The 14,009-nt window shown below is 37.3% G+C and overlaps 1 protein-coding gene across 1 annotated transcript in view; it reads right to left on the minus strand.

Moving 5' to 3' along the window:
• Positions 1-1,877: 1,877 nt before the first annotated feature.
• Positions 1,878-14,009, minus strand: part of DPYD (dihydropyrimidine dehydrogenase) — a 776,746-nt gene continuing 764,614 nt past the window's right edge. Inside the window, exons 22-23 of the mRNA XM_058538603.1 lie at positions 6,148-6,288; positions 1,878-3,320 (exon numbers count right to left, since the gene is read on the minus strand). Of these exons, the coding sequence (XP_058394586.1) occupies positions 3,150-3,320; positions 6,148-6,288 (312 nt within the window). The 3' untranslated portion in view covers positions 1,878-3,149. The remainder of the gene's footprint in view (positions 3,321-6,147; positions 6,289-14,009) is intronic.

Raw genomic sequence — 14,009 nt, forward strand, 5'->3', positions numbered from 1 at the left:
CTACCTCTATCTATCTTTTAAGTAATTTGAATAACTCAGGCTCTTTTCAATCTCAAGACCTTTGTACTTGTTGTTTCCACTTCTGAAACACATTTTCTATTCTTTATGCGCCTGGCTCCTTCCCGTGCATCAGGGCTTCCCTGCCCACCCTAAGAAGAATAAGTGCCCTTCTCATCTCTACCCCAGGCCCTTGTTGCTACTGCCAAAGCACTTACCATGATTTTCAGTTTATTTATTTGCTTGCTTTTTGTATCCTCCACTGAGATATAAGCTCAGTAAGGCAGGAACCATGTCTGTCTTCAGAGAAACAGACCAATAGGGTGTGTGTGTGTGTGTGTGTGTGTGTGTGTGTGTGTATAAAGAGATTCATTTTAAGAAATTGGCTCATGTGATTATGGAAGTTTCATGAATCCAAAACCTGATAGGGGAGGCTGGCCAGCTGGAGATTCAGGAAAGAGTTACAGTTTGAGTCCAAAGACAGTCTGCTGTAGAACCAAGAAAAGTTGATGTTGCAGAGGAAGTCCAAAGGCCCTCTGCTGGAGAATTCTCTCTTGCTCCAGGGAAGTCTGCCTTTTGTTTTATTCCGGCCTTCAACTACCTACATTATGGAGAGCCCAGCTACATTATGGAGAGCCCAGCTACATTATGGAGAGCAATCTGCTTTACTCAGAGTCTATTGATGTAAAGGTAAATCTCATCCAAAAACACCCTCACAGAAACATCCAGAATAATACTTGATCAAGTATCTGGGTACTGTGGCCCAGCCAAATTGACAAACAAAATTAACCAGCAGGTATGCAGAACATTTAGTACAGCTTCTTAGACATAGGAAGCACTCACTAATGAGACTCCTTGGTCTGTTTCTATGTCTTCACTCATGTCTGAAGGTCAGGGTCCATGAGAATGTGTGTGTGGTCTCTTGCTGGATGGAATAACGTGATTTTCATTCTTACTCTATTCTGAGTCTTTCTGCAAACCCTACATGTAAAATTGAATTATGTTTCCTATAAACAGTATGGATAGGAAATGCTTCCCGGTGTAAAGCAGAAAGTGGACACAACAGAAAGAAATGTGTGTGAGGAACAAACTAGCGTAAAATCATGGACTTCCATGGCCTAACTCAAAGCCCTGGTCATTTGCAGTTCCCCAAAGCAGTTCAAGTGAAGAGCTGAAGCATTGTGTCCATTCTTACTCAGAGGAGGATGCAAAGGTCATAAACAACTTTTTTCTTTAATCTCTAGTAAGGGAATTTCTGCCTGGCAGTTGGTATCTTGAAGAGAACTCAGGCATATACGCATGGGATGTCTTTTCACAAGTTCCCAGAGTAAAAACCTCTTACCACACGGAGGTAGGCGGTAAGACATTATGACAGCATCTATGTGGTCCTGATAAATTTCTTTTCTGGACAAACTGAACTCTTTGCTAAGCTGTTACCAAGTCCAAAAGGTAAACTATCCCCATGATGACAAGAGCAAAAAGGGAATCAGTTTATATAAGTCCTTAATATCTCACAACTATCTAAGGAGCAATGTGAGGTTACATGGATGTTTCCTATAGTGACGATGGCACCCTCAATGGTAGGTTGCCATTTCCCATTTATCTCTGCACATGAGCCATTCAAGAAACCTGGTCTGTGCCCAGGTGAAGATGCCTTTTGGCAGAATAGAACTGAATTCAGAAGAGAAACCTGGCTAAGAGGAACAGGACGTGAAACATTAAGTGACTACATTGTCATTACCATCATTAGATTTGAACTAACATTATATATACATTTGGATGGAATTCACTGCAGAATTAACCAAAAACTGCCCCACCTCAAAATCTAAATGGTTGACATGAGATTGTACTTGCAAAAGAGGCAGCAAAAGACCATGCTGTTCAAAATGCTTTATGAAATTTTATTTGATATTATTCAATAATACAGATTTTGTGGTAAGTGCACATTTCTAAAAGTGCATAATCAAACATCTTACTTTTCTAGATCTTGCATTTGTCACAGAAGTATGCCACAGATTGTTATTTAAAGATTTACTCCTTATAGATTCATATTAAAATATGCCACAAAGAAGAGATAAATGAATTTATATGATGTATTTGCTGATTATGAAATTAGAGAAATACAAAAATATTGTTTGGCAATAATAGAAAATATATATTTCTTTTTTATTCCATTACTTTTGAAATCAAGCATAAACAGTAAAAGAAAGAGTAGTCAAACTGGTTTCGCACAATTTAATATATCACCAATACTATATTTTTCATTCTTGAATAATGAAGCACATGACCCACTACTGTATAATTTAGGCTTTGTTCAAACATTAATTGCCATAATCATGAAGGTTACTATTAAAAGCAGATAGAGCAGATTGGTGCACAGCAAAAGAGTGGCTTTAACCAGAGCTCCATCCTAACATCTTTGGTTAGGAACATAGTTTAAATATTTAAAGAAGAATGTCATCTTGATTCATTGGTGGGGTTTGGACACCTGTCTCTGGCATGAGTGATGAACAGCACAGAGTGATATGAATGGTTACTAAACACTCTCACTTGCAGTATCTAGCACCAAAAAGAAGCTATGTCGTCAAAGAGGGCTCAAAAAAGTTTTGCAAACTCTCAAAACTTTGGCTTTTTCTTCCCTGCCATAGTAAATAATTATTTGACTTTCTTCATTTGTGCTTTATGGAGCTAATTACATTTGCTTAGAAACAGTGTTAAAATTGAATGTAATTTTTAATTATAAAATGTCTCCTTGGAAACATTTTCTTGCATGTTAAATTGTGCTTTGTTCTAAAATACTTAATTTCACTTACAATTAGAAATCAAAGAGCACGGCATAGGGCGATTTGGAAATTGTCACATTAATTGCCACAAAAAAGTTACTATTTTTCACAACGGACAACTGACGGTGAATATCCAATTAACTGCTACACGGTTATTTAACAACTATCATCAGAAAAGAATTATTCTATGTTATGACCATTAATTGAATGGTCACTGGTGGTAGACTTCTTTTAAAATTTAGAAATATATTTAGAAATTATATATCTATCTGTTTTAATTTAGAAAGAGCTGAACATAATGATCACAATTAAAAAGATTAGCATATGAAGGTGACCTCAAAGTTCACAGCAACTGTTTCACAAATCACCTTAACACACCGGATTCACAGCTAAGGGCAAGCCTCTCTTTGGTTCATAAGGTGTTGTCCTGGAAACCATTTTGATGCAGTCGATAATAGGGCAGACGCTGAGACACAGGGTACAGCCTGTACAAGAGTCAGTAACGGTGGGCAGGTGGGTTTCGGGATCAAACAGTATGGCCTGCAAACAGAAATTAAGAGGATTGCTGTCGCTGCTCACAAAGGTCAATAAAGCCCCCATTTTAGCATCGATGTTTTTCTCCACTGCGGTAGAAGTGCAGTTGGAGACAACTTGCCCAGCACTGTGTGTGGTGCAGCTATAGCAACAGTTGAGCTGCCAGAGAGGAGGAAAAAAAAAGAAAAGAAATCCTTTTAAATTAGAAACACAATGTTTAAAATTCCTTAGAGGCATTTTTCTTCCATTGTGTGAGGAAAATATTTCATAACATAGTAACTCTCTAGTTTCCTTTGTTCTGAGCAGAGCTCGGGTCCTTCGTGTCCCACCAGGAAGGGTGTCTGCTCCCTGAGGAGGGCGGGGTGCCCTCACACGTCCTCCTTCCCCTCCTCACACTCCTTGTTCTCGACTGTGGAAAAGTGTCACCGTCAGGCGGGGCAATGAATGCACTGGTTTGGATTTCAAATTATGCATGTAGTTTTTAGAAGGAAGCAGTAGAAAAAAATTAGCTTATGAGCCAGCTTTGAGGTTTGAGGATTTCCAAGCCGATTCTAAGCATTGTTCCACCACAAAGGGGAGAAAGCACTGAAAGACGAGAGCTTCTAGTCCTGGGCGAACACTACTCAGCTGTGAGAACCTGGGCAAGGCCTCCAGCTCTCAAACTGCCCAGGATTTTGAGAAATTTGATTACTTATTCCTCTCTTCCTCTCTCCCTCCCTCCCTCCCTCCTTCCTCTCTCTCCCTTTTTTTTGTTTAAACATGAAGCAATCTATAATAAGCAATAAAAATATCTAGTGTGAAATTTACAATTGAGATTTTTATTTAAAGTCATGATGATTATTTGCCTGTTAAAGAGAAACATTTCAACTGTGGAAACAACATGCAAGAATTTCCTGCTGGGGGTCCTTCAGGGCAGCTATATGGGGCCAGATGCGACTTAGGGGACTTGTCTGGCAGTCTCACTTGCACAACAAATACAATGTTTTTACTCAGACTGTGTATTAATTTGGAGTGACGAGGTAGGGGTTGAGGAAAATTATGAGGGACATCAAGGTCCCCTCCTCTCATACTCCTTGGGGCCCAGTCTGCAACTCTTACATTTTCAAATAATTACTTGATTCTGGTCTTTTTCCTGTGTCATATACAATGGGTTATAATCCAATTCAACACAAATTTTTTTTTGTTTAAAAATTTCCTTCTCCCAAATGAAGCTACTTGTAATTATAATTCTTTCTTCTTTTATGCACATAAAAATGAAAATGGTCTTATTAGAGTAAATCATATCAGACTGCTTAATATAAAAAAAAAGTCTGATCTTTAAGGAAACAACCATATTATACAGCTGAACAAGAACTGTAGTTATGACAAACCATAAGAAAATCTGTCCACACAAATTGTTGCCATGTTTTGTAAAACAACATCTCAGATGGCTGTTTGAATGAGTAAAAACTATTTCTCTTCCTTATGTACTGTTTTATAAATAGAAACCCACGAAGCAACTGATGAAAATAAAATAATACTTATGTCTTAGAAATCTTATACTCTGAAAATTTGCAAATATATAGAACTTTACATTCAGCTAAAGATTTTGATTTTCTATTTTTTTATCTTTTTGCGACAGAAGAGTCAAAGGAGGACTTTAAAAATCTTTTAAAATGCCTAATTGTGATTTTCTCTTCATTAATAAAATTATTTTTATTGAAGTTGTACCAAGGCTAGAATTCCAAGGTGGGAGTCCTAACTTCTAAGATTTAAGCTATTAGAACCCTGATGCCATGAGTTTAGTGACAGGACTTCTTGACTTATCTCTGATTGGTCAATTAGAGGAAAGAGGTAATGAAAGTGAATGTGATATGATTAGCATTTTCAAAATAACTGTTAGAGACACCTTTTAGCTAGGAAAAAAGTGATACAATGGGAAAAAATTGGTAGAGAACTAATGTCAAATTAAGGAGGAAGAAATTAAAAAAAAAAATTAAAAATATGTCTGTCATATCTCTATTAGGTGGTCAGAGAATATGCAAAATTCCACCATGAGCAACATGGGACCTTGCTCCAGGCTGAATAAGGTAAATGAACTTCAATTTTTTAAAATGGGCCATTTTATGTATCTTGAAAATTCCATTAATCATCTTAAAGGGGTCTTATGTTACTTTATTATACTTCTTTATGGCTTCAGAAGTTTAATGAGAACAATATTATTCTGTAGTTTTTAGCCTGAAGACAGCTGAATCTCCACTTTTTCTTTATTGTCCCGTGGCAGACTCGCAGCTGAAGAGTGGGGAACTGGGAAGAACCTATGTCTCACTTCTTGTGGTAGGAATACAACTTGTCGGCTTTTCCAGCTACAAAGCAATTCCTGGTCCCAACCCGCATGACAAGTTGATGGGAAAGTGCTTTTTCTTTCTAACTGTCGTAAAAGCCCAATCAATATTGAATGGAAGAGAATTCCCTTTTGGTAGAAGGAATCAAGTCCTTCCAGGGTGATGGCAATAAATGGTAGTTCTCTCCCTTCCCTCTGTATTAAAGCATAATGCTTCCTAATGTCCATAATCGTGTGAATTTCTCTTTTCGGTTGGATATTTTCCTCCAATTTTATGGGTGATGAAATAGTACTGTGCGTTGAATAGTGGCGTAGTTACTATAATTTATGGCTTTCCTTTAAAAAAATTGCTATGCTATGAGGTGAGAGGACAGAGAGATGTACCACTGCTAAGGGGCAATATTTGGCACGTCTGGTCTGAATCATACACTTAGCAATAGAAGATGCTTTTTCCTACAAAAGTCAGAAGAAACGTGCCTCACAGCATCCTAATTATAGCAGAATTCTTACCTGGTAGCCAGAGTCATTACAGGTCATGTAGCATTTACCACAGTTGATACACATTTCTTCATCAATCAGAGCTACAACGTGCTCTGTGTTGCTCAGTTCACCAAATGCTCCAAGGTACCGCAATGCTTTTCCAATTACATCCTACAAGATAGGCACTGAATTACTTACAGTGTTCATTTTAAAATATTACCATGTAATAATTAACAGCATTCCAAATTTCCCTGTTTTTATACAATGCTGCATTATGTAACTTAGGAGTCTTTGGATATTGCAGTTCTGACACATCTGCTTTTCATAACTGGAGCTTAAATATTTCTTTTTCTTTCTTTTTTTTTTTTTGTGAGGAAGATCAGCCCTGAGCTAACATCCATGCTAATCCTCTTCTTTTTGCTGAGGAAGACCAGCTCTGAGCTAACATCTATTGCCAATCCTCCTCCTTTTTTTTTCCTCAAAGCCCCAGTAGATAGTTGTATGTCATAGTTGCACATCCTTCTAGTTGCTGTATGTGGGACGCGGCCTCAGCATGGCCAGAGAAGCGGTGCGTTGGTGCGCGCCCAGATCCGAACCCGGGCCGCCAGTAGCGGAGCGCGCGCACTTAACCACTAAGCCATGGGGCCGGCCCTAAATATTTCTGTCTTCTGAAAGATGGGCTATATATATATATATATATACATATATATATATATATGTGTATATATATATATATATACACACACACAGATACCTAGCTTAGAAACACAAGACCTAATTAACTGCACTCAATAGGTTTTCTATTAGACAATCTAAAACAGTGTTGCTGTGGACAGAAGAAATGACACCCTTTTCAGTGGTTGTGGCTTACTTTTTCTCAAATTTGGACTTTGAAGGATCCAAAAAAAATGAAAAGTGACAAAGGGTAATGCACTGATAGTAGAAAATTTTAGCTTGCTAGCGATGAGGGGAATAAAAATGTGAATGTCATGCATTTATATCACTGCATTTGGATTCTAGATTTTCATTTAGAAAAGTGCTTTGATAGCATACCCACCTGTCATATCTTGAGTATATTTCATTATTTAAAAATTGTAATTTATGTTAATTAATTAGGTTCATCTAATAGCTAAATAAGACGCTCTTTTACTTTTAAAGAGCTAAGATTTTCTTCATTCATCACGAAGATTTTTCATGCAGTTACATATTGCTTTGTTCTTCATATTAATTGGAAGTGTGCTTAATATGTGAAGCACAGAGGATGTTTCATCAACAATAAGAAACACTTTGTTTCATAAAACAAAACAGAAGCATGTAACAATGTTTGTCAAATTAGTATGCTGTCAAGATTTTCTGCTTTTGTTTTCAACTTTTAACAACAGCATCTTTTGTTTCAATTCAAGGTCCATGTTCAAGGAGGTTTGACTCATTTAAAGCCATTGTCCTATCTTCTCTTTGGTATTTTATTTTCTGCTCTTCTTTGTATGACCTTGGTTACTCATTTTTGCTTTTTTTTTCTATTTTAGTTCTAAATGACAATATGCTCATGACTTTAAGCTTTCAAAGTGAAACGAAGTTTACATTCTTATATACAGTTCATTTATGCAACTCTCGAGGAGTAAGATGCTAGAAAACACACAATACTGTCTTCACTATTTTCTTTTAGATGTGTTGAAGTTAGAATTTCAACTGTACAGCAGTCTGTTTGTAGGTGGGCCCTTGATGTCCAAATCAATAACTCCATTCTGAATTGCTCTCACAAACTCAAGATCTACACTTATCAGCTGCATGATGAGCACTGTCACAGAAATTGGCACCTCAAATTCACTACTCACTGAACTAATCAACACCACAAAACTGGATCTTCCTTCTGATTTCCTTAGTTTTGTGAACAGTGTTAGGATTTTTCCAATCACTGAAGCTTGAAATTTCAGTTATATTTCACTTCCACTTCTCCCTACTCCAATATCTCATCTGTTGCCAAGTCTTCTGAGTTCTGGATCTGCAATATGTTTTGAATCCTCTTTCCATGTTTACTACAATCTTTAACCATTACTAATTAATTCACCATTACTTCTAGGGCAGTTGCAAGAGCTTTCTTGCTAAGTTTCATCCTCGTGTTCTTTCTCCCTCTACCCTGTGCAATGTTGTCATCTTAATCTAGGCTGTACAGCACAGACTAAATTTCTCACTATTTTCATCAAAAATCTGTTGAATTAAATACAGTCTCACATTTAAGTCTAGCATTTAAGGCTTTCTATCAACATATCTTTTTTGGTCTAATTTTTCACTTCCAAACACCATATGCTTCAGCTACACTGGACACAACACACTTGTCAATCAGCTCCTCTGACACCTAATTTAATGTTGAGTCCTCCGTCCAGAAAACCCTTCATTCCCATTTCCACTTTGAAAAATCTTATCCATCCTTCAAAGACATCTCATATGCCACCACCTCATGAAGATTTCCTCAATCTTCCTTCTTCTTTCTTAACCAAGTTGAAGATGTGATCTCTCTCTCTCTCTTCTTTGTCTCTTCCCTCTTCTCCTCCCCCGCTTCTCCCCTCCCCATCCTCTCTATTTTTTCTCCTGATGGCCTGTAATATTTTATCTATTATGTGGAACTAATGATAACAGATAACTTTTGAGTTCTTACTATGTTTCAGGCCAGTGCCATAATTTTTAAGCATTTTCTCATTTAAACCTCACACATTTTATAGATGATGAAATGACTGAGATTTAAGGTATAAAATTAAGTAACTGGTGAAGCAGAGATTCAGACCGGTGCTGCCTGACTTCAAATTCTATGATCATAAGCACTCTGCTATGCTGACTCATCTGCTATTTCTGTGTTTAGCAAATGCAACTTCATGTTATGGATATTTTCTATATTTAGCTTCCAAATGCAGTCTCTTAGGAGACTTTATTCTTCTTTGTGTCTCATGTGGTATATCTTGTTCCTGCAGATCACTGAAATATGATGGGTACTCAAATATTTGTTAAAATAAATATATTTTTTGTTTACCTATGTACTAAATATACAGCATAATAGGCACATAGTTGTATGGGTGAATAGCTACTTGTTGGTTTACTGAACATTTTTATTAATATGAGATTCACAAAAAGGTTTGAGCACTTCTTTAAATACAAAATAATCATAGTCAAAGAATCTGGATATGTTTAATATTTCCTAATACTATTTTAAGACAGTAAATGCATGAGGTCACTCTCTGGCTATAAAAGGTTACTTATATGTGACAGAAAATAATTTTTTCAATCTAGTAAATAAATCAGTCAAAACAGCTGTTTCATTAAATTGGATCATGGGTTGACCGAAATCACCAGTAAATATTCAAAAGATGATTAAACAGGAAACTCCTTAGACAGTCATCAAGCTTATAAAGCTTATTCAAAGAAACAACATATATTTCTAAGAAATTTTATTGTAAAAAGCAAGTTCAGGGGCCGGCCCCGTGGCGTAGCGGTTAAGTGTGCATGCTCTGCTGCTGGCAGCCAGGGTTCGGATCCCGGGTGCGCACCGAGGCACTGCTAGTCAGGCCATGCTGTGGCAGCGTCCCATATAAAGTGGAGGAAGATGGGCACAGATGTTAGCCCAGGGGCCAGTCTTCCTCAGCAAAAAGAGGAGGATTGGCGTGGATGTTAGCTCAGGGCTGATCTTCTTCACAGGAAAAAAAAAAAAAAAAAAGCAAGTTCACAGTCTGTGTACATTAACTATGTCTTTTGCTCTCTATTGGAGATTTGCTGTTGTTATTTACTAAAACATCATTGTTTAATGTTGAACTAAATAAAACAAGGTCCTTGGAGATTCTAAAAGTTATTAGTATATGGTATTAAAAAGTCACCCCCATTCATCATAGTTCTTAAGAAAATTATAATAAAAATATAAGAAATATATAATAAAATAATATAACATATAAAATTGGGATTTTTTTTTATTTTGGAAGAGGATAAAAGAATGACAGCTATTTTAAATTATTTTGGGAAAAAGTATCAAAGAAAAATGAATTATCATCCTATGTGGCTGCAAATGTGGACCTTTGTTTAAAACTCAAAGCTTCCAGGTAGTACTGCCAGCTTATGAATAACCTTGAGTACACGTCCTGGAGTTTGGAGTTTGCTGAAAGACTCACATAATCAGTAAAGCACATATGGCTAGTCTAGTCCCTCTTGGACACACATCTGGGGAGATTAGGGAAGCTCATTCATTATTGTAAGCAGGGCGTGGATATACAAAGGTGGAGCTATCTGCTATAGCCATCCTTGATTAGGGGAAATGTTCATGTGTGAATGTGTGTGTGGAGAAAGTGATGCTCAATTCTTTAAGTATAGATGATCCATTTAATTTAAATATAAGTGTTCCCAAAATTAATGTTGTGAAGGACTACAGAATTCCAGAATCATGTCTTTGTCAACTGGTTATTTGTTTGGGATAATCAAAAGTATTTTTGAAAACTAGATCAGTCAACAGTTCTGTTTGATATAAGGTTTAGGACGAAAGAGAGAGGAACTGGAGAGCCCCAGAATCCCTGCTGTATCATATTTAATTTATTATGCTTAGCAAGAATTTATTAGTTTTGGTCTAGTTTTTATAATTGATTGAAGTATTTTCAAGCTGTGATTGTTATCTGGCCATTCTTCTGGCACTCTTCTTCCTGGCTTTAAGTCTTTTACACGTCTGATTAGCATACTTCTTACAATATCTATAAAAGTGCCATTCAAAAGCTAGGACCAAGGACAGTGTGCTGTGGGCAAGCACCATAATTTCTATCTGAAAGGGATCCAATATTTAAATTATTTGGGCATAGCTGTTTAATCACTTAAAAAATTTCTTATATGTACCATTACCATTGTCATATGTTCTTATCTTTTACATCAAGTTCACTACTTGCCTAATAAACCTATCAGAATAGGAAATGAGATAATTTGGTTTGTTCTCCCTGAATTTATGCTGACTCTTAATAATATCTTCCTTTACTAATGCTCTCAAGTCAAAAGTTTAATGATCTCTGTAGAATTTTCTGGTCTACTTCTGTCTTTTCCCCTCTCCTCCTACCACATCGATCTTTTCCTTTTCTAAAGAACCTGGGGCAACATTTATTTTTCGGCAGCGTGGCACAACAATATTATAGGAAAATACTTTCAAAAATAAAGCATGAAATTTATTTTTGATATCTTACATAATGCCCTCTGAACTAGGAGGCAGGGAGGGGGACTGTACAGTTAGAAAAGGAAGTCTTAAGTTTAAATTCAGTAGAACTCTGATAACTGAGGACTCAGTGTGAATATACTGAGATGGGAGGTCAGAGACAAAGCATGAGGCAGGAAATAAGGTAGTATATTGGTGAGGAAGGTGAGAGAAGCAAGGAAACCAAGACATAGGATAGAAGCAAGTGAGAATCTGAGAATTGAAATGGGTGAGAGAGGGTGGGAGGCAGCTTATTAGCAAGAGAGACAGATGGATGAGGTCGGGTGTGACCGAGGTTGGTTCAGTATAGATATGTGGCCCTGATTACTGTAGTCTTTTTATGTGGGATGGGCTCAGGCTTTAAAGTAGCAAGGTCTTGGCAGACACTTTGGATTTAAATTCATTTAATAAAGAGAAATGTGTTTTTACTATATCCTTACCTATCTTAGGCTTCAACTCTCAAATATGTTTTCCCTCTCCTTTTCAGTTCTAAGAGCATTCTTTATGGGGATGATAGAGAGATAATAGGGGTCGAACAGTTCGTCTTTCTAGTTGTATCTGCTCTAAGTAGTGGGTGTATTTCCTTTTCTTTTTTTTTTTTTACTTTTAATAGACCAAGTCTATTTCCGTTTTTTCTAATATTTTCTCCATATTCAGATAATTTTAGGCTCTGGCCTGACCCATCCTTAAATCTTGATGCCATTCTTTTATGATCATCATTGGTAATGTGACCCGTATTTTTTCATATGACCATTGAATACTGAGTTATCTAAATGCTTAACCTTTTCATACTCCTTAGGAAACTTAGTGATTATGTCATTAAATTTCTATTTGACAGCTTCTCATTCTTCTTGATCCATCTTCAAGTTAGAGTTGTTGACTATGGGGTTGTTTTCTATTGTTTTCTCTGAACTTCCTGAAATTAGGTTTACTAAAGGTGGGATACTTGAATATCTAAGCTCAGACTTCCCTTCGTGGCTGAATGAACTCTAAGATGATATGGTATGGTTACTTTCCTTCAAGATTCCTTTAGCTGCCATTTTCACCAAACAGAATTTTATAAAGAGCCAGAAATAAGCCAAGGCAGCAAGTCCCCTCATTGCTTCTCTCTCTTTTGTGAGATTAACTTTCCAACAAGGCAATTCAATAATTTCTCAGATGTTTTGCCTTTAGTGGAGTGGATTTTCATCTGAAGTCTGTAAAGGCTTACATCACTCCTCTATCTTGCCTGTCCATATTAGCCATCTGGTTATGAGGTCTCTGATGTAGTCCCAGGATAACATTTCCGTTTTCCTTTCATTTCACTCTCCTGCAGCTGCTTCCTCCATGCTTCACCTTCAGATTTGTGGATTTCCATGCATGTGTCTATCTTCTTGACATATACCGCCCCTCCCCCAGCTCTTCGATTAGACCTATTTATTCCAAACAAGATCCACCTTTCCATCGTCACATTCCAGTCAGGAATCACATCTCAAAAGATCCCCATAAGATGTAAGAGATGATTTTAAGCAAATTTGTTCGTGTTTTTTAAAGTTCAGTTTGATCATTTTTTCATCTGCTATTTGTTGGTATAGAGACAACTGAGAATGTTAATATCGCCCCCAGCCCATTTCTCTGGTACCTTCTGAAAATTGCTAGGAAAGTCCTCCACTATTTTTCTTTCTGTGCCATCGTTTTATGCTCCCTAGTCTCTAATATGGTCTTACAGTTTTATCTGAGTACTTTTCTCCTTCCTCTCACAATTCAATTGAAATAATAAACTACTCGATCAGACTGACTGGTCTCCTGCCAACACTGTCTTGCCAGTCTTATGAGATGCAGTCCATCTCTTACTAGAAGCAGCAGGAAGAAGAGATGAAAACATCACTAGTGCCCCTAAACCATTCATTTTCCTACCCAGAAATTCAAATGTGTTAGAAATACATTCCTGGCTTCATAAAGAGAATAAGAATTCATTCTCATATATATCAACAGAAGTGGGAAGCATTCGGGGGACTTTATAAGTCTTGGCAGACTCTCAAGTCTCTGTTATACGCTGCCTGGGAATAAAGCACGTTTCTCATTTAGCTGGGCCAAATGTGCACACTGTCATTTCAGTTCTCCTCAGTGAGGAAACAGAACTGTCTCCTATTTGGTTTCTTTTCTCTAGCACAGGTGAACCTGTAGAATGTGTCAAGAGCTTCTTCAGGAGGTCCTACCTGGTTCATCGTTTAGAAGGAGACCTTTACGCCTATTGCAGGAAGCCAGCTCTCTTTTTCTTACTTTAGCTCATTCTTCCCCTTCAGCCTTCCAGCACTGTTTTTAATTACCTTCTTCTTCCTCAGAATCCTTTTCTGTCTATTACCTTCACAGCTCCATAATATGGCAATATATGCACGGTAAATGCTGTGTCATTACAAAATGGAAATCAAGATGTGGGGTTGATAAAGAGGAAATCAACTGGACGCCAGGCTGTCCCCAGGGCCCCAGACCATTCCCTGGTGTAGGATCGAGGGCCTCTGAGGCCATTTTTTAGCTTCCAAGAAAGCAAGGAGAAGCAGATAACACACTGGCAAGCAAAGACTTCTGCTTCTCAAGGATCCCCTAGTCACAGCGAAACATTGGGAATAACCACTTCCTGATGTGCTAGCTGAAATTCTTAGCAGTTTAATCAGTTCATCCCCTTGCCCTTTTATATCACGTTGTT

The sequence above is a fragment of the Diceros bicornis genome, chromosome 4 (genome assembly GCF_020826845.1).
Source record: "Diceros bicornis minor isolate mBicDic1 chromosome 4, mDicBic1.mat.cur, whole genome shotgun sequence".
Lineage (NCBI taxonomy): Eukaryota > Metazoa > Chordata > Mammalia > Perissodactyla > Rhinocerotidae > Diceros > Diceros bicornis.